Source organism: Mauremys reevesii, linkage group 1 (genome assembly GCF_016161935.1).
Source record: "Mauremys reevesii isolate NIE-2019 linkage group 1, ASM1616193v1, whole genome shotgun sequence".
Lineage (NCBI taxonomy): Eukaryota > Metazoa > Chordata > Testudines > Geoemydidae > Mauremys > Mauremys reevesii.
In genome coordinates, this window is record NC_052623.1 from 15072631 (window position 1) to 15094863 (window position 22233).

At 41.5% G+C, this 22233-nt stretch overlaps 1 protein-coding gene across 6 annotated transcripts in view; it reads right to left on the reverse strand.

The window, feature by feature from the left end:
• LOC120396082 (disintegrin and metalloproteinase domain-containing protein 20-like) overlaps positions 1–22233 on the reverse strand; it is a 162980-nt gene that overhangs the window by 62373 nt on the left and 78374 nt on the right. For all 6 annotated transcript variants that reach the window (XM_039520992.1, XM_039520993.1, XM_039520990.1 and 3 more), the window contains 3 exons: positions 15817–15991; positions 11316–11405; positions 6392–6584 (listed from right to left, as the gene is read on the reverse strand). In XM_039520992.1, coding sequence (XP_039376926.1) covers positions 6392–6584; positions 11316–11405; positions 15817–15991 — 458 coding nt within the window. The remainder of the gene's footprint in view (positions 1–6391; positions 6585–11315; positions 11406–15816; positions 15992–22233) is intronic.

The window sequence follows — 22233 nt, forward strand, 5'->3', positions numbered from 1 at the left end:
CTTCATCAACCTGCACCTGGATCAAATGCTTCTGTCCCGAATATCTCCATTGACGGCACTCATCTTAAAGTAGGGGAGGACTTTAAATACCTGGGTAGTGTCATATCCAGTGATGGATCACTGGATAATGAGATCAACGCACGAATATCCAAAGCAATCCAGGCACTTGGCTGTCTGCGTGTCAAAGTTTTAAACCACCACAACATCTGGATGTCAACAAAACTCCTTGTGTACAGAGCTGTTGTTCTCTCATCTCTTTTGTACAGGTGCGAAACATGGACACTATATAGGTGTCACATCAAGCAGCTTGAAGCATTCCACATGCGCTGCCTCTGCAACATCATGAAGATCCGCTGGCAAGACAAAGTGCCCAATCTCGAGGTCCTCAAGAAAGCCCAGATGACAAGCATCGAAATGATGATCATGAAGTCACAGCTATGTTGGACCGGTCATGTCAGCCGCATGGATGCCAACAGAATCCCCCGCCAGCTTCTGTATGGTGAGCTCTCCCAGGGCATCCAGCATATAGGTCGTCCACGGAAACGTTACAAGGACACCATCAAAGCCAATCTGCAGTACAGCAGTATCAAACCTAGGGACCTTGAGGACGCCACCAGCGACAGAACACAGTGGCGTGCAACAGTTAGAAATACCTGCATCGCCTTTGAGGAAGACCGCTGCCGGCATCTACAAGAGGCATGCGAACGATGTTTCAGAGCATTAGCAGCGCACAATCCACTGACCGCGAACTTCCCATGCACCATCTGCAGCAAAATGTGCAGCTCTAGAATTGGCTTGTACAGTCATCAGAGGGCACACCATGAGACCAACAATAGATGATCTACACAGATTTGTCATCATCGGATCGATGGACTACCAAGATTTGTAGAATGTTTTCTTGTTACCTTTTATATCCCTAGCTAGTTTAATCTCATTTTGTGCCTTGTGATTTCTAATTTTGTCCGTACATTATTGTAGTATTTGTTTATATTAATCCTTTTTAATTTGACCTAGTTTCCACTTTTTGTAGGACTCTCTTTTTTTTTCCAGATCACTGAAGATCTCTTGGTTGAGCCAGGGTCAAGGAATTGATTTTCTTTAGGTCTATTACAAAACAATGATCTCAGTCCTCCTTTGGGATTAGGAACTGCCAGAAATACAATGCTTTCACCTGAACTCCACTATACTATGACCACTGCTTCCTGAAGAGAGAACTTCTGCTCACAGGTTCACAAAGCCCTAGCTGGGATGACTTAGTTGGGGTTGGTCCTGCTTTAAGCATGGGGTTGGACTAGATACCTTCTGAGGTCTCTTCCAACCCTAATCTTCTATGATTCTATGACATGGGAGTTGAATCTGAACTGGGATTATGATAAAGGGAGAGAATTGAGCTGGATAAGGTATCTACTATGTATTATTTCTAATAACAGTAATACTGGGATAATAGTACTCTAGCTGTCATAGACATGACATGGCAGTCTTCAAATGGGGTAGGTAAGAAATGTCTAAATTGGTCTGCACTTCTCAGGACTCATAAGAAACTTGTAGCCTAAGGGCTCTTTCAGATGATGACTCCGGGGTTTGTTTACCCTTTGCACAGGGTTTAATAGCTTCTGCTTTGCTGATGCTGGTAGCTGCACTTATGTGAAAAATAAGATGTCAAAGACAACATTGAGTATTGGTGCCTCTGATAGCTGAATACTGGTGCACTAGATTGTCTTCTGGGCTGTTGCTATAGTCCCAAATAGCTGTCTGTAAACGTAGTCCTGTGGCAAAAGATGAGTGGCAGTGAAGACAAGAGCAGTGATCTCTGGGAGTGTTTAGGCACAAATCTTCATGCATATCAGAAGCAGGATGCATACCAAACAATCAATGGGGCCACTGGACAATTGAGCTACTAAAGGAGCACTCAGGAAGACAAGGCCTTTATAGAAAAGCTAAAGAAATTTTTTGCATCATCTTAACTCCAAAGGATGTGAGGAAGATCCCCACACCTGAGCCTTTATTTTCAGGTGACAAATCTGAGGAACTGTCCCAGATTGAGGTGTCAGTAGAGACAGCTTTGGAACAAACTGATAAATTAAATAGTAATAAGTCATTAAGACACATGGAATTCACCCAAGAGTTCTGAAGGAATTCCAATATGAAATTGTAGAACTGCTATCTGTGTTATGTAACCTATTGCTTCAATCAATCTCTGTATGAGATGACCGACAAATAGCTAATATGATGCTGAGTTTTACAAAAGCTCCAAAGGCGATCCTGGCAATTACTGCTTGAATTACTGGTTGAAACTACAGCAAAGAACATCTGTTTCTCACAGTTCTGAATATATGTTGGGGAACAGTCAACATGGCTTTTGTAAAGGGAAATCATGACTCACCAATTAGAATTCTTTGAGGAGGTCAACAGGCACATGGACCAGGGTGGTCCAGTGGATATAGTATATTTGGATTTTCAGAAAGCCTTTGACAAGTTCCCTCAGCAAAGGATCTTGACCATATTAAGCAATCATGGGATACGAGGGCAGCTCCTCTCCTGGATCAGTAACCAGTTAAAATATAGGCGACAGAGGATAGGAATAGTCAATTTTCAGAATGGAGAGAGGTAAATAATGGCATCCCCCAGGGATTTCTACTGCGACCAGTTCAGTTCAGCATATTCATAAATGCTCTGGGAAAAAAAATAGACAGTGATGTGGCAAAGTGTGCAGGCAATATAAAATTACTCAAGATAGTTGACTGCACAGAGTTCAAGGAATCTCATTAGACCAGCTGACAAAATAGCAGATGAAATTCAATGTTGATCAATGTGAAGTAATGCATACTGGAAAAACATAGCCCCAGCTATACATACAAAATGATGAGATCTAAATTAGCTGTTACGACTCAGAAAAGATCTTGGAGTCATTGTAGATGGTTCACTAAAAACATCTGCTCAATGTACAGCATCAGTCAAAAAAGCTAATAAATGTAGGAATCATTAGGAAAGGGATAGATATTAAGATAGAAAATATCACAATGCCACTAAATAAATCCATTATATGCCCACACCTTGAGTACAGAGGCTGATTAGAATTGGAAAAGATACAGAGAAGTGCAAATAAATAAAAGGGGTATGGATTAGCTTCTATCTGAAGAGAGATAAAAAAACTGGGACTGTTCAGCTTGGAAAATAGATGATTGAGGGGCAATTTTGACAGAGGTGTATAGAATCATGAATGATGTGGTAAAAGTGAATAGGGAAGTGTTATTTACTCCCCCTCATAACACACAAACTAGGAGTCACCCAATTAAATTAATAGGCAGCAGGTTTAAAACAACATATAGAAATACTTCTTTACCGAATGCACAGTCAACTGATGGAATGTATTGTCAGAGGATGTTGTGAAGGCCAAAGTATAACTATGCTCATAAAAGTATTAGATAAGTTCATGGAGGATAGGTCTATCAATGGCTATTAGAGAAAATGATCAGGGGTGTAACTCCATTTTCTGGGTGTCCCTAAAACTAGAAGCTGGGACTGGATGACGGGGGATCACTGAGTAAAATACCCTGTTCTGTACACTGCCTCTGAAGCATCTGGCACCAGTCACTGTTACAAGACAGGATAGGTTAGATGGATCACTGGTCTGACTCAATATGGCCAGTCTCATGTTCTTAATTAATATATTTGCTTTTTTGACACTTCTTGAACAGAAGCAGGAGTACACCAATCTGATTTTGCAGTTTGTAAGATGCTGTGTAAAACTGGAGATGTATACCAATCTTTGGATAGAGAACCAAGGATGTCATAAACAGGGTGAGAAGTCTCCTCAACTATCACAGAGGGGATGATCACACTAGCTGGCATTCCCTCAAATGGTGGTATGTCATAGGGGAGAGAGGTCAGATCTAAACACACAGATCTAAAATCATTTAAAACTATTATGCTAATAGAGTTATGGGGTTTAGCATTCATGATAGAATAGCAGATAAACTAGAGGACATGTCTGCAGACAATGGAATAGTAAGGAATCAGAAGAAAAGGAAGGCCATCAAGACTAACTTTTGGCTCTTGTTTTTGAAAATTGCAATTGTCTTTCTATATACTCGCTCTTGGTTACTATGGCCTGAATTTTCAAAAACTTCACTTTCAAATTTAGCAATCTGAACAGCTTAATGGCTTTAGTTTGATGTCTTTGGGCACTCATGGGATTTACAAACAAGAGAAGGAAGAGTTCTGGAGACTAGCTTGCCTGGAAGCAGAACTGAACTTTCAGGCAGCTACAGGTAAGGGGATCAAGTCCTATACTCACTGACAGTTCTGGTTTTGCATTTAGTCTGATCCGGAGAAGAAGAATGCTAAAGTAGAATATCTTGAGTTTAGTGATGTTTCATAAGGAAATGCTGGATCTAGCAAGAGCTTACAGCTAATTCCCTGTAATCAGAAGCCTCCTCACAAGCCACTATAAGAAAGATCGTGTTCCTTTCCTGCCTCCCTGACAACAACACAGAAATGAAGTAGTTGGGTCCCATGTCTGATTTTCCAGATTCTCACAATCATGAGATTCTCCTCAAAAGTTAACTGTGGGTCTCTGATGCGCGGGAAAAAATGTCAAAGAAAAAAGGACATTTCTTCTCCTGTTTGGAATCTAGTCTCCAGAACAGGAAACACCCATAAACTTAGTAAGAAAAAAACTTCCAAATTTAAGAATTGAGAGCATTCATCATTTCTTTGATGTGTACAATAAGCAAGGAAATATTCATAACTAGTAACCAGACACTCTGGGGTTGAGTCACTTAATCCTTGAGAACAAGAGTCGTCACACCATTTCATCAGCCCAATATAGACAATATCTGTTGATTAAAGTATCTCATTTAAAAAAAAAAAACTCTGTGTGCCAGCACATAAAACTAGAGATTGCATTCGGTTCTCTTCTGTAATATGGCATAAAAATGTAACTAAAATGAGAAACTGATTTGACTGAAAGGGAAAAAAACTATTCAAGGCATGAGAACGTTCACATATCTGCACATGTGGGTGCTACATGGTAAAAATAGTGAATGAGCACTGCAAACAACCCAAACACATGGAAACTGGGAATTTTATATTTGTTTAGGATATTAGCCCTTCAGACCAAATGTAATAGTGTTGGCAACTGGCCCCTCCCTGGTCCAATACATGCCTACTCACTCAGTTTTGAATGGGGTGGCACCTGCCTCTCTCAAGCATGCACCTCCCGAGAGAGGGTTCTTTTGCAGGGTCTTCGGTGACACAGCCTTCCAGCCGAGAAACACACACTGTTCCCCGCTTCCAGGGTATACAGTCTCTAGTTCTTTCTCAGGCCCTGGTACAGGTCCATAAAACCAAGGCTTCCTCTCTGGAGGTACTGCCTTCTTTAACAGCCTAACAGGGGCCCATCTTGGTACCTTCAGTTGGTGTCCTTTCAGCAGCCTTCCCTGGGCTCAGTCTTCAACCAGACCAGCAGGGCCCATCATGGTACCCTCACTTGGTCTGGTTATATTCTGGGCTCAGTCCCCTGGGCTCAGCCTACCCACACTGACTTGCCCTTGATCCTGCTGCTCTTCCAGCCAGTCAGGTACCCAGTCCTCCCTCCTTGAGCTCCAGAAAGAACTGGTTGCTCTGCCTCTGCTGCTTCCTTTTATATGGTCGTTCTGACCCCTGATTGGTCGCTCCAGCAGCCCCTATGATTGGCTGCTGGGAGGACTTCTCCTCTGCTCTTTTCTGGGGGGGGGAAGGGGCAGGGCCACAAGGCCTCCAGCAGGGGGCCTCTGAATCTAGTCCACCCTGTCACACCAAAGTAGATACCGAGAATGATTACATTCCTCCTGAGTGCCTCAGCACTCTTTCCTCTTTAAAACGTTTCCCATCTCATTAGCTCTCACGTAGCACCTTCTGTAGCCAAAGAGGACTCCCATACCACTTGAGCAAGCATCTACCACAACTTCCCAAACTAGCTGTTCCCAAAAGTCAGCTGCTTTGTGTGTGCTAGGAGCCACTCCAAACCTCTTCTATTGCTTCCTGGGCTGAGGAAGCATGTAGGATCCAGAAGCAGGGGAAGTAGTGTACAGTCAGACTGTCTAGATATTGCAGTGATTGGTGTTATAGAATAACCATCCTAATATATAGGTATGATATGCAAAATCCATTGATTAGACCGGGCAAGTTCAGGGAGAAGGTCAACTTCCCAGCAGAGGTGAGGCAGGATCAAACAATACTGCAGCCACTCCCAGCAGCCACACAAACTCTCCCTCCTTTGTGGCAGACCCTCCTGCCCAAAAAAGTCTTTTACCTAGTCCCCAGACAACAATCATATAAGAACTGACCAATTTCCTAAGAATTAATTCATGCTGCTATGTGTTTTTGTAAATAATAATGCAGGTCTTGCCTTTGCCAAATATAGCTTTGCACTGTCTCTCGTGGTTATGGCATCTCCCTTGGAAACAAAAGTCTTTGTCACCGCATGGAGTTCCATCCTGCTTAAATACATCCTCTGGGCACCAGTTTGAAGTCCCGTTGCAGTACTCAGGAAGGTCACACTCACCAATACTTTCTCTGCATATTTTCCCTTGTCTATGAAGCTGTTAAAATAAGAATACAAGGATCTGGAGGTGATTTCTCTCTAGAGGCCTAGTCCACAAGCCGCCATTTGCCTTCTTAAAATATGTTTGTTCTAGGAATCCCCAAACATCTAACAAGTAAGAAAAAAAGCCACCTGCAGTTGCTTTGACATTTATTTTAACACCGGTCAGGTAAGAGGAAGATGAAACATAAATACTCTTTGTGCTGTTACTTAAGGAGTGCACTCTAATTCCAGTATTTAAAATATTTATGATTCTTTTCCACTCCCAAATGAAAGTGAAGAAAAGTAGCTCATATTTAATGTGATAGAGAAGAGGGAGACAGGAGAGAGAAGTAAAAAGACAGGTGACATGGTCAAAGCGACAGACTAGGAAAATGATCTTTGCAGCAACATTATGAAAGGATTAGGGCTGTTGATTAATCACAGTTAACTCACGTGATTAATTCAAAAAAATTAATCATGGTTAAAAAAATTAATCAAGATTAATTGCAGCTTTAATCTCACTGTTAAACAATAGAATACCAATTCTACATTTTCAAATATTTTGATTTCAATTACAACACAGAATAGAAAATGTACAGTGCTCACTTTATATTATTATTTTATTAGAAATGTTTGCACTGTAACAATGATAAAAGAAATAGTATTTTTCAATTCACCTCAGACAAGTACAGTAGTGCATTTTCTTATTCATGAAAGTGCAACTTACAAATGTAGATTTTTTGTTACATAACTGCACTCAAAAACAAAACAATATAAAAGTTCAGCGCCTACACTTCCACTCAGTCCTACTTCTTGGTTAGACAATCTCCAAAACAAATAAGTTTGTTTACATTTTCGGGAGATAATGCTGCCCACTTTTTATTTACAATGCCACCTGAAAGTGAGAACAGGTGTTTGCATGGCACTTTTGTAGCCGGCATTGTAAGGTATTTACATGCCAGATATGCTAAACATTTGTATGCCCCTTCATGCTTCAGCCACCATTCCAGAGGACACGCTACCATGCTGATGACACCCATTAAAAAAAAAGTCAAGTATCAGAGGGGTAGCCGTGTTACTCTGGATCTGTAAAAGCAGCAAAGAGTCCTGTGGCACCTTATAGACAAACAGACGTTTTGGAGCATGAGCTTTCGTGGGTGAATACCCATTTCGTCGGATGCAAGATGAAGTGGGTATTCACCCATGAAAGCTCATGCTCCAAAACGTCTGTTAGTCTAAAAGTGTTACTTAAATTTGTGAATGAACTCCTTGGCGAGAATTGTGCTCTGTTTTACCTGCATTCTGCCATATATTTCATGTTATAATAGTCTTGGATGATGACCCAGCACATGTTCTTCGTGTTAAGAATACTTTTACTGTAGATTTGACAAAACACAAAGAAGTTACCAATGTGAAATTGTACGGGGATATTTTGGCAAACCAGTAAAGTGCCTGAAAGCACTTGGCTCATTGTTAAAGGCAGCCTAGTCAGCAAGCTGTAAATTGGCCATTCATCAGTCTCAGCTTGACCAAGGCAGGAGGGGGGGTGGAGTTTTGGGTGCCTCAGAAAGGGCAGCTTGACCCTGCATCCTTCCTGTAAGAATTGTGTTGAAGTTGCTGATACATGCATTTTAAAAAAACAGGATGTGCCCCAGGAATGTCTATTGGGGTCTCAAGGCTGTAAACTCTGGAAAAACCCACACCTGGTTAATCAATAATCAGAAGGAGCCTCTTGCTTGCCCATTGGAACTGCTTGCTTAACATGTTTTCTTTAAGGAACATGTTATTCTATTACTAATGTATAAATAAGGAGAAAAAGCTTGAGATGGTTGGACTCGTTTGGGGACTCTTTTGGACTCTTTTTGGACTCTCCCTCTGGATACATCTTGCGGTCCTCACCGGCAGACAGAAGATTTGGCCACCGGAAGCCTGCCGCTGTGTCACTCAAAAGCCACACTCAGCTTTGGTAATTATCAACGGTTGGCGGTGTTTGACTAATCTGTTGCAGACGTGTGTAAGTGCTTGAGACTAAGTAAAGTGTAGCTTTAAGTGAAAGCACTCTTGTGTTGTCTTGTTTGTGCCAGCCATCTATCAGTCAGATGGCCGTGTCTCCCCTGATTTATTTCTTGACATCACCTCGCCCAGAGTAAAAGTTACCAAGAGCTTTGGGTTAAAGGAACCCTGGGTAACAAAATTTCTAAAGATATAGCACTTGACCCAAGGTTTAAGAATATGAAGTGCTTTCCAAAATCTGAGATGGACGAGGTGTGGAGCATGTTTTCAGAAGTTTTAAAAGACCAACACTCTGATGGAGAAACTACAGAACCCAACCACCGAAAAAGAAAATCAACTGTCTGCTGGTGGTATCTGACTCAGATGATGAAAATGAAAATGTGTCAGTCCATACTGCTTTGGATCATTATCAAGCAGAACCCATCATCAGCATGGACTCATGTCCTCAGTAATGGTGGTGGAAGTATGAAGGGACATATGACTCTTTAGTTCATCTGGCATGTAAATATTTTGCGATGCCAGCTACAATAGTGCCATGTGAACACCTGTTCTGACTTTCAGGTGACATTGTAAACAAGAAGCGGGCAGCATTATCCCCCAGAAATGTGAACACACTTGTTTGTCTCAGCAATTCGATGACCAAGAAGTAGGACAAAGTGAACTTGTAGGCTCTAAAGTATTACATTGTTTTGTTTTTCAATGCAGTAATTTTTGTACATAATTCTACATTTGTAGGTTCAACTTTCATGATAAAGAGATTGCACTACAGTACTTGTAATGGTGGAATTGAAAAATACTATTTATTTAGTTTTTTACAGTGAAAATATATGTAATCAAAAATAAATATAGAGTGAGCACTGTACACTTTGTATTCTGTGTTATAATTGAAATCATTATACTTGAAAATGTAGAAAACATCCATAAATATTTCAATAAATAGTATTCTATTATTGTTTAAAAGCATGATTAATCATGTAATTAACTTAAAAAATTAATTTAATTCCTTGACAGCCCTAGAAAGGATGTATTTGGGGAAAGATTGCATTTGTCAAGACCAGATAGAAGGATATTGCAGTAATTGAATTGTGAGATGATGAGTGCTGGGATGAGAGTTTTAGGTGTCTGACTGGATAAAAAAGTTATACAGAAAGAATTGGCAAGGTTAACAAACTGCTCGGATGTGAGGTACTAGAGACCAGGTCAATGCGGGCACCTAGGATACAGGCCTGAGGGAACAGACAGGATTGTGTTGTCCAAAGTGATCAAAAGGAGATAGTCGGGAGGGCATGGTGGCGATGGAGTGAAAGAGATGAAGAGTTCTGTTTTAGCCACGTTGAGCTTGAGCTGATGGCTGGACCTCCATGAGGAGACATCAAAGATTTCTGTTTGGGGAGAGGAAGACAAGTCTGGAGTAGCAAAGTAGATCTATAAGAATGTGCTTTGTTTTATCTGAAAGGAGAGTCTGGATTCTTCCTCCTCTGCCAATTCTAGAGGATTCCATGAATCTTTGAGTAAATGCAGCCTTGTAGCAAATATTTCTGAATAACTGGGCACAGGCGAAAAAGAAGGCCTGTTTGTGTGCCCAGCGCTACACATCTATCGAAAACATCCTTTGGAACTTTTGCCCAGTTTTTCTCAGCTACTGGTGTGGAAGGATCGGGTGATGTGATGAAATTGGATTGCTCTCAGAGGGCTCCTACTCATGAGGACAGAAGTAAAGGGCTGTAAGGATGGTAGGCAGTGGAAGTGAATATAGAGTTTCTTCAATCCCACGAGCTTCTCTGCTGAGTCCCATATGTCCTGACCAGTTGAGATACTGATCTATAGGGTGGGCTGAATGGAAGCACTTTCTACTACTGTACTGGTTCCTGCAGCAGTGGGTGCCACACTTATTGCATCAGTGATAGCACAAGAACTCTCTGCTGTTGACACAGGCTTTTCTGGGGTCTAGAGGAGGTGACTTTATCCTTTATTGTGGAATCCCAAGTTGGGGGAATGGCTGTCACCCTGGTCTCCTCCAGATGATCTGAGAAATCTCAGAGAGATTTCCAGAGTGCAAAAGAGGAACTTCTTTCTGTCTAAGTAGGGATGCCTTGTACTGGGAGCTGGAATAGGCTCTCCTCCTTCATGTAAGCCATCTTGACAGTCCCCAGGCTCACATGACTCTGGACATATAGGCACTCCATGCTATGGCAGGAAGCCAAGAATGATGATGAAGGAAGAGAAGGACAATAGACACAAATTAGAAGTCCAGGTAGGAAGATAATATTGGCGAAAATATCAATTGGGGGATGTTTTGAAGTCACATACGGTATGTCTACACAGCATTTGGGAAGGAGCCTCTCAGTCAAGGTCCACAGACTTGTGCTAGCAGGGCTCGTGCTAGTGCACTTCTTTAGCTGTGTAGCTGGTGCTTTGACATTTTGACTCAGGCTGGAGCTTGTGCTCTCAAGCCCATTCCTTCTGCCCCAGGTTTGGAGTCTGAGCTCCAGCCCAAGCCACAACATCAAAGCACTGTCTACACAGCACACTAGAGCACACACTATTTGCTAAAAACAAATTGCTCAACTCTAATCCCAACCCATCTACATGGGATTAGCAGATGCAGCACTTGAGCAGGAAATTGTGAAAATGAATAGTATTGCCACTGGCTAGTAACTTTTAAAACAAGTAATTAAACATTTAATTTTACAGTTTACCATAAAATACAAAACCTACTATGCGTTTTTCTTACCTGACAGTTTTTGCAGCAAAGTCCAGAAACACAAGCAGCACCTGGCTTTATTGTACAATTGGATAGGCAACAACCACTTCGTAGGCACACCTGCAAGTAGAACATGAATGGCACCTCACCTTAAAAATCTGTTGTGGGACTCTCCTGTAATAACACCGCTCTTACCATTTATTGTTTGATTTCAAACAGTAACAGAGCTTAGTGAATTTGAGAGACAAACTCCCGTTTCTTACCTAGTCCTAATTACGTACAATTTTTTAAAAGGTATTATTATTACTACTATTATTTGCTATTTCTTCTACTCAAGGAATCCAAATAGAATGCTGCCATCAAGAGGGGAAGGATATCCAGTGGTTAGGGCAGCCACTTGGGACTAAGCGTACTGGGTTCAATTGTCTGCTCTGCTGTGAGCTTAGGCAAGTCACTTAGTTTTCTATTTGTCAGTTCCCTATCTGTAAAATGGGGGTAATAGGGAAGTACGATCTCACAGGGGTGTTGTGAGGATAAATACATTTTAAAAATTTAAAAGATTGTGAGGTGCTGACATTACAGTTATAAAAGTACTATAGATATATGTAATATTTCTAATGATTTTAAGATATTTGCAAACAAAGTTAAATAGTTTCATTTTAATGTAAAATTTTAAAGGCAGATGCACCAATATACTAGAGTAACACAAAGAAGCCAAAATGTACTTTGTGAATCTGGCATTGATTTTCTAATTGACTTACTGGCTTGCAGAGTTGTGTTAGTGAGGCTGGTACTATGTGATATTAGGTGTGGGAAGAGTATAGTCCATGAGTCCCAATGTCGCCATGCTTTAAGGGCACCCACTGTACTCCTGCCTCAGTTCTCCTGTCTGTGTTGCCAAAATAGGAGTGGTGCCAAGATAACCTTTTAAGGTGGGGAGCCTTTTAAGCACTGATGTTTGAGCTACTACGCAGCTATGCAATCTTTAAAGATCAGTGAGTTTAGCCACATAAGCTGCATGTTTCCAATCTTCCCTCGAACCAGAGCCATTTTACCCAATAGAATTGTGGCATATAAATAAGCTGCATATGATGGATGGTGATTGATAGAGTTAGCACTGATGTCACAGTGGCCCAGTGAAGTTATTTAAGCTGTTGACCTGAATCTGTTTGTAGCCAGTTGTGCTTACTGAGCCTACAAATTTACTCTAATTATGAACTCAGCTGTGAAATGTAAGTGTGAAGGAACTTCTCAGGCTGGTGACAACACCAGTGGTGATGTCACCAGAGGAGGCGGAACCACTGGGAGGTTTGGTCAAGGTGACAGCTGGAAAGTGGATCTCCACAGAGGGAGATCTGGGAATTGTGACATGGCAGTCACAGGCTAGATTTGCCTGGAGAATGGGCTAAGTGAAGAAGTATTAGTATAGCTCTGAGAAGGGTACCTGAAAAGGCTGAAAATAGCTGACCTTAGTGTCCCTAGCCCCAGAAGCTTCCCACATAAATTTAAAAAAAAATTAAAATTACATAAGTAGATCATGGTGTATGATGGTGTAAGACCTGGTCTACACTAAAAAGTTAGGTCTACACTAAAAATCCTCACCCTTGAGTGACAAAGTTAAGTTGACCTCACCCTGGTGTAGACAACACCACGGTGTAAACAGAAGTGCAGTGCTGCAGCTGTGCCACCCTGGCATTTCAAGTGTAGACAAGCCTTTAGTTATTTAGGCACCTGATTGCCACTTCTTGAAGTGATGCTATATAATAATTATTACAAGCAAGAGTGTATCTCTTGGTTTTCCAGATCCTGGGGAGAAAAGACTAAATCCTTTTAACTATGAGTCTAAAAGAAACAAGGAGTGAATACGGGATGGTGGCAGCAACAATACCAGATAGAAAGGATATGTGTCAGCTGTTCACCAGAGAAGAAGCAGGTCCTCAAAGCAACTGAAAGTTTATATATTGTCACAATGACCTTTACATCTTTTCTTAAACAATTGCATATAAGATGGAGACAGAATTAATTAATTTAAACAAAGTGGGTTATATTGATACCACTGACCAAATCAGGCCAGAGAAAGGAACCCAGAAGGGCACTGCCACCTCTGCACGCTAACTCCAGAACCCCAGCTGGGATGTGAGACTTCATCTCTTTTTCTCCACACCCACCCCCAATCTTCCCCTGTGTGTCCTCTTACTTCCTTACCTTATTTCTTCTCTTTCCTAACACGCTCCTTTTTCCTTCTGTTTTAATAAATGCCTGCTTTAGCTGGATAAGACTGTATATTTTGCAACATGGCTGTAAGCCTGTGACCAGAAAGGAAGCTAAAAACAATGCCCTAAACATCCCAATAGTGGCACACGTTTGTCATGTCAAAGAGTGACTGATAAGACCCTGTGCTGTGCCTGTGTTTCTGCAACAATAAGGTTGCAAGTAAGAGTCAGCACCAGAGACAGAAACTGCATTTTCTATCTTTGGTGTTCCTTTCTCTCCTGTGTTGTGTATTTGTCATGTTTTGCCAGGATCGGACTTCAAGAAAAATGCAAAAACAACAGTTCTAATCCATCTCCATTGACCTTCCGCTCTTCTCCCCAACAAGAATAGTTATTATTATGTTTGACACCATCTAAAACACTGTTAAATAGGGTTTTTTTCCTTATAAAAACTCTGTCCAGCTAAGGAAAAGGAAAAATGGATATTGTTAAAATGAAAGCCTTATTTTATACTTTACATTTCAAACGCTTGAACTGTTCTTTTTCCTTTTTTCTGCCTGTTTAATACTAGGTTCAATGGATTTGGGGTGCTTGCCACAATACTAAGCCGGTTGTGGTGTCTGTATACCAAACCTTGCTTAACACTGGTTAATGTTGGACAGTGACTGGGTTATGTTAACAACTCTGACTCTTTGGGCTCATATATGCCATCTAAATTAGTACGACAAGCCTACTATGGAGGTGCTGGTAATGACTTCATAATGTTGGCTGAGTTTAACTTTGCACTTTTAAAGCCAGGATTCAACCTCTTTGCTATTGTGTCCAGCGTAGCTACAAGGAGCTGGCCATGGACTGTAATGCGAGTGTGTGAAAAACATCTCAGTCGGAAACAGGAGGATCTCTGGGTGGGCAAGCATAGCAAGAGGCATTCCTGAAGTACCACTGTTTGCTGAAGTTCGGAGCAGTATAGTTGGGTTCAGAGACACCAGATCAGCAGGCAGGGGAACAAGATTCAAGATTCACAAGTGCAGAGTGGATCCCTTTTGGCTGAGGCCAGAAGCAAGCTCTACAGGCCTTTCTCTTGTCAACTTGTCAAACACTCCATTCTGACAATGTAACTGTATTGGCTGCTCACATTCACTGATGGAGACTCTTGGATTAAGATTTTCATTCATGATATAAGGGACCTTTTCGGTTCAGGATTGACTTTCATTTTGAGGGCCAGTGCCCTATGTTCAGGATAACAGTTCTGTTTGCAGCAGAAGTGAGGGTCCAGTACTTCTAACCAATCCTGCTGGAGTCCAGGTCTGGTGCCATTAGTGGGGTAGAGAGGAAGAAGGAGAAGAAGAAACAATCAGTTGTCTCTTTGTGCATGGCTAACACATCACTCTTTCTCCTGACTTGACTACTCTGTAAAAGCCTTGAGCATTGACATTAACACAAGTGAGGGAAATCCAATTTTAAACACTAGGACCAAGCCGATATGGCATGCACTCTGAAGATTGCATAAAAAGGCAGGAAGCCATCCTACCTAGTGAACTGGCCATGAATAAAGTCAGGCTGGAAATTAGAAGTAACCATAAGAGGAGTGAGATTCTGCAACAGCTTTCCAATAGGAGTAGTAGGGGGCAAACTAACTAGTTTTAAGATGGAGCTTGATTGGATTATGAGACGGGGATTCCTGTGATAGCAGGGGCCTGGACTCAATGACTTCCAGTTCTTTGTTCCACAGAAGCTACAACCCAATGACTGAAGTAAATGTTGCAGATGGCTTGTGCTTTGCACACCCTTTCCACAACCCCCTACATCTGTTGCACCCTCCCTTCACCAGTGGAAGCACACAGGCTTCTTGCAAAAGAACCCTCTGTGGCCAGCAAGGATGGGGGCTAGCTTTGTATAAAAAGGGCTCAATCCTGTTTTAGGCAAGTAATACATACAGTAGAATTCACATAAGAAATGTACACAAAGTGATGCCTCATTATACATGATGGCCAGTTTGGGGCATATACAATTCCTGGCGGACGTTCACTTTCTTTTTTAAACATCCTCATAAAGTTAATTGTGTACTCAAAGAGTAATTTGCTTTGTACTCAAAGCTGTAATTTTGATGTGCATAAGATGAGTTCTTCATATGTAATAACAAAATAGTTGAATCCCTGCTTTTTGTGCAAAACTCAATCCAGTCTTAACTATGGAACCATGAATAGCACTTCCATCATAAAACCATATGTCTCATGGAGTAGTTTTGAAGTTGGATAAAACCAACTTACTAATGCTTTTATAAAATATGCCTAAAACTAAAGACTTTAATTACTAACCTCATCCATACCACAGTCACACTCCTCCTCGTCTTCTATTACACCATTACCGCACATCTGTGTTCCAAATATTTTCTTTTCTGGTATGTTAAGAAGGCAAGTTTTTCCTGGTTTTCTTATCATGTTGAAATAGTCTGCTCTGGAGCAGTTACTGAACTCTGTGCATATGTACCACCTGGACAGGGAGAAAATATCTAATACTAGAGAGCACTTTAATCTGTTGGTATATCAAAATGCAATGACTGGAAATTGAAGCTAGACAAATTCAAACAATTGAGAATGGAACTAAATGCAAAAAGGTGTAATGGGAATCTTAAATGTGGCATTTTCCTAATTTCTAAATGCTTGACTTTGCAACCCAAACAACACTCTTGAAGTAGAAAGGTGTATTACCTTCAGGCCATTCACCCAGATGAGATCTGGAGATCTAATTTAAAATTATACTAACTTCTCTAATACACAATACAGAATGGAGACAAACTGACTATGCATTTGTTACCTGGGGTTCTTTCAGCCCAAAGCTCTTGGTAACTTTTACTCTGTGCGAGGTGGTGTCAGGAAATAAATCAGAGGAGACATGGCCATCCAACCGATAGATGGCTGGCACAAACAGACAACACAAGAGTGCTTTCATTTAAAGCTAAACTCTAACACAAGATGGTGGGATGCAGATTCCTATAGACTCTAAGTCTAATAAGTAGTTCTTAATGAAAGTATGCATTGAATTCCAGGTTGCTGCTCTACAAATTTCCACAAGAGGAAAGTGTTTGGAAAAAGCCATTGAAGCTGCCTTAGTCCTGGTAGAAAATCCAACAGACTTTGTACTCTTGTCCCATTGATCTATACAGGGATCATTATTGTAATGGGTCCTTGTTCAGCTCTCCACTATCCACAACTGTCAGGGAGAGGCTCAGTTTGGAGGAGGGATAGAGTGGGTCAACCTGGGGCATAGCTGGAGAAACCTGGCTGAAGCCAGGGCAGGAGTCTGAGCTGGAGATGGGTAGGAGGCAGAAAGGATTCAACTCAGCATGCACCTCAAGTAATGTGTGACCCTCGAGTAAGCTGCTGCCTACAGTATATGTACACAGCAGTATAGGGCAGGAGACAGCAAGGAACAACTTCTTCTATGGTAATGGCTTCTACAGTCCCCGCTAATGGTTTATGGGATGGGAAGAAGAAGGGGAGCTAAGTATTGGCAAGGGGCTAGATATTGCAGAGAATGGTGGGGATAAGGGATGAAGGGGTGACATGCCAGTCTTTTATCATCTCTCCATGTCTCAGTTTCCCATCTGTAAAATAGGGATAATTATGTCAAATTGAGACCTACTGATGAAAAAGCACTATAGAAAATCTAGGGTATATTATTAATTATTATTATTATTATTACTACAGTAGAACCTGAGAGTTACGGATACCTCAGGACACCTGAAATGTTTGTAACTCTGAATAAAGCACAGTTTGGGCTCCAGATCCAGCAGCTGACACTCCAGGCCAGGTTGTGAAAGTGGCACAGATCGCAGCACTGCCCTTGCTCTGCTGGCTGCGGCTGCCTTAAGCTGACAGCCCCACCGCCTTGCTGTAAGTGGCTGCCCCACGTGTGGGGGTGAGAGTGGAACAGGAAGCCCAGATGTGCCTAACTTTTAGATGCAATACAGGCACAGTATGGTAATTGCTTTTTTTTTTTTTTTTTTTTGGTCTCTGCTGCTGCCGGATTGATTACTTCTGGTTTCACAGTGTTCAATTGACCAGTCAGTTCATAACTCTGGTGTTTGTATCTTTGAGGTTCTACTGTACCTAGACCTAGGCTCGCCACAGTAGCATAATAACTGCAAACCTCGGTAAGTACTACAGCTATCTAAGAGTCCACTAACTTCCACTAATAAATATTTATTTTTCCTTCAGTTTTAAAAGCTATTAAATGAAATGCCAAAAAAAAATGCAGATTTAAGGTTACCAGTTATGCTTCGGTGTGATATTACTTTAACTCTGTATTTCCTGGTTTTCAGAAATTTGAGTTTTGCTGTACTCAATATTCTGGAAGGGCAGGAGCTACATGAATGCATTTTTTTACCATTTCATAATTCCTTCTATGGCACATGTATGAAGATGAAAAAGAAGGTGAGTATCATCTCTGATACCTAAACAATGGACAGATGATGATCTTTTGATTTTTTTAAAAACAAACACCTCAAGATTTAGTTGTATTTCATGACTTATGGATCTTAAACCTGAGTGCACAGGGTGAAGCCAAACTCCACCATACACCTGACAGCCTGCTGCCAACTGCTTACCTAGAACCCATGAAGCCCAGCCCCAGCTTGAGGCTCTGCCCCTGAGGTCCTATTGGTGGAGTCCCAAAGCAGCTGATTGGCCTTACTGAAGCCAGCAGCAAAAAGAGGAAGGTTTCAGAACAATTGGGCCCCTGCCTGTTCTGGACTTTGCAACTTGCACTTCCTGTTTCTGCTCCCATAGCTAGATTTCCTGGCATCAGATTCATTGTTCTGATCTTCAGTTTGCCTTCTACCTCTAAGACCAAGGTATCCTGACATGGCCTGACTCATGGTTCAGATCTCAAGTTTGTCTCTTGCTTCTGACCTTCCAGTATCCTGACCCAGATGACTTTCAACTCCTGTCTCGTGAGTGTGGATTCTGGCTCTGACCAATAGGTATGGCTGCCAACAACCTGGCCATGAGAGATTGTACAGGCCACAATAACCCTATGGGACTAAGTGTGGTATGAGAAGGGTGGACCCAGCAGCACCACCACAGCCACTGGAAGCATCAGACTGACCTGAACAGGCCTCTGCCTCCAGGTCGATAATCAAGCACTTTAGATATACCCGTGCCCTTGTGGACCTTACCATCTTTATTGATGATCAGCTGTAAGAATAAAGAGAAGAGAAAAGGGGGTCCCTACAATCCCTCCACCCAAGTGCCATGACCTCATCTTCTGTATTGCCTGCTGAATCAATACAAGCCAATATGGCTTGTCAGCAACTGAATCCTAAAGAATAAAAATGGTGCCAGCAGCACCACTTGTGCTTCTACCCCTGTGAATCTGGCCAGGCCAGTATGAACACCAAGGAGTGTAGGGAGAAAAGCTGGCCCATCAACGGTAAGGGGGACCAGCCTGATCCTTGAGAGATGAGAATTTCCCCGTACTCTAGCCCTGAGATTCACCCTAAGCCACATTGAGGGCCTTCCCAATTGCACATGCCAATCTAGCTGCATATCAAAGGGGACCCCTGACAGTTTTTCCTCCAATGGATCCAGAGATCTAGTGCTTTCAAATGCCTCTGTAACAGACCTGGCAGGACACCTTCACTGTGTTAACCCCCTTATGTCACACTCTCACACTGGGGTAAACCCCTTTGTTTCACCACCTCCTGGGACCGAACCTCACAGCTCCTCTTGGCAAGTCCACCTGAATTGGCCACTTAGAGAAGACTCATACACTGAAAGGGAGCAATGCACTTGCTACATAATCTGGAGTGACTCCCACCAGTATTGTAAAAACAGAAAGATGTATTAGATGTCTGGAACATAGTGCAGGAAGTCCTTAGGTTAGCATAGTGAAAGGAAAAGTTACAGCAAGTCCATCTCAGTCTGCAGTGGAAGTTTCTTCACTGGATGTTTTCAAAAAGGCTGGACAGTCATCTTTCTTGGAATGTTTAGACATAAAAAATCCTGAATCTTGGCAAGGTGGTAGACTAGATGACCCTTGCGATCCCTTCTAACCCTACAGTTCTATGGTTCTATGATTCTAAAACCTGACTTCTTGGTCTTTATTTCTGCCATGCTAGTATCAAAAAAAACTTATTCCTGTACTTGTAAAAATTCAAACTATACTAAAACAAAATAACTATCTAACTGAGCTCCTAAAGATACAGATCTGGAAGTATCCAGAGTGGTTTCTAATCCTTCAGCTGGTGGTGAATGAAAGGAACAAGCTGCTGAAGTTCCAAGCCAGTTTAACATGCTTACCATGGAAAGTGTGATGTTCACTAAGGGGCTGGACAAGAGAGGCATGTGGGCAATCCAATGTGACCTATTAGGTAGAATTCCACCATTCAGGCTATGCTAGTCCAAGTATCCCACGAGTGGGAATATACAGAGTTTTGTTTTTGAAGGTAAACCACCTGATGGAGAAGTTAGCCCTGAATTATGAAGGGAGTGCTTCATGCTCAGAATAGGGGTGGGTAAAACTGTTTTGCTTTAGTCAATAATAGCCTCATCCAGCTGATTCCCCAAACAATGAAAAAATGGCATAGCCAACAATGCACCAAGGCTTTAATTACAACATCCTGAGAGCCAAAAAAAGAAGGATGATGCATTTGGTTTTAATGTCCGTTGCTCAAACAAAAAAGGCAACATGAAGTAGAAGTCATCAGGCCTAGCAGAAGAAATACTATTTAAAACCTAGAGACTTCTGTATAGTTTTCAGCAGAGCTGACACCAGAAAAATAAGCAAATAGGAGTCTGTTCAAGGGAAAAACACTTACAAACCCCTTGTAAGTATTGTTCTTCAACATCTGTTGCACATGTCCATTCCACTCTTAGTGTATGTACACCCCACACAGAATCAACTGGAAATTTTTTCCCTCGGTATCTCTCAGGGTAGCTCGAGTGTGCTAAACAACCAGTGGGGCCCCTCGATGATAGAGATACAAAAGGAGCGCTTAAAGACCATAAAGTCATTGTGGAGAAACTTAATGGATTCTTTGCTTCAGTCTTCACGGCTGAGGTTGTTAGGGAGATTCCCAAATCTGAACCGGCTTTTGTAGGTGACAAATCTGAGGAATTGTCACAGATTGAAGTGTCACTAGAGGAGGTTTTGGAATTAATTGATAAACTTAACAGTAATAAGATGGAATTCACCCAACAGTTCTGAAGTTCTCAAATGTGAAGTTGCGTAACTATTAACTATGGTTTGTAACCTGTCCTTTAAATCAGCTTCTGTACCCAGTGACTGGAAGATAGCTAATGTAACGCCAATATTTAAAAAGGGCTCTGGAGGTGATCCTGGCAATTACAGACTGGTAAGTCTAACGTCAGTACCGGGCAAATTAGTCGAAACAATAGTAAAGAATAAAATTGTCAGACGATTAGAACACAGAAGAACATAAACTGTTGGGCAGTAGTCAACATGGTTTCTGTAAAGGGAAATCATGTTTTACTAATCTATTAGAGTTCTTTGAAGGGGTCAACAAACATGTGGACAAGGGGGATCCAGTGGACATAGTGTACTTAGATTTCCAGAAAGCCTTTGACAAGGTCCCTCACCAAAGGCTCTTAAGTAAATTAAGTTGTCATAGGATAAAAGAGAAGGTCCTTTCATGGATTGAGAACTGGTTAAAAGACAGGGAACAAAGGGTAGGAATTAATGGTAAATTCTCAGAATGGAGAGGGGTAACTAGTGGTGTTCCCCAAGGGTCTGTACTAGGACCAATCCTATTCAACTTATTCATAAATGATCTGGAGAAATGGGTAAACAGTGAGGTGGTAAAGTTTGCAGATGATACTAAACTGCTCAAGATAGTTAAGACCAAAGCATACTGTGAAGAACTTCAAAAAGATCTCACAAAACTAAGTGATTGGGCAACAAAATGGCAAATGAAATTTAATGTGGATAAATGTAAAGTAATGCACATTGGAAAAAATAACCCCAACTATACATACAATATGATGGGGGCTAATTTAGCTACAACGAGTCAGGAAAAAGATCTTGGAGTCATCGTGGATAGTTCTCTGAAGATGTCCACGCAGTGTGCAGAGGCGGTCAAAATAGCAAACAGGATGTTAGGAATCATTAAAAAGGGGATAGAGAATAAGACAGAGAATATATTATTGCCCTTATATAAATCGATGGTACGCCCACATCTCGAATACTGTGTACAGATGTGGTCTTCTCATCTCAAAAAAGATATACTGGCACTAGAAAAGGTTCAGAGAAGGGCAACTAAAATGATTAGGGGTTTGGAATGGGTCCCATATGAGGAGAGATTAAAGAGGCTAGGACTTTTCAGCTTGGAAAAGAGGACACTAAGGGGGGATATGATAGAGGTATATAAAATCATGAGTGATGTGGAGAAATTAGATAAGGAAAAGTTATTTACTTATTCCCATAATACAAGAACTAGGGGTCACCAAATGAAATTAATAGGCAGCAGGTTTAAAACAAATAAAATGAAGTTCTTCTTCACGCAGTGCACGGTCAACTTGTAGAACTCCTTACGTGAGGAGGTCGTGAAGGCTAGGACTATAACAGCATTTAAAAGAGAACTGGATAAATTCATGGAGGTTAAGTCCATTAATGGCTATTAGCCAGGATGGGTAAGGAATGGTGTCCCTAGACTCTGTTTGTTAGAGGGTGAAGATGGATGGCAGGATAGGTCACTTGATCATTGCCTGATAGGT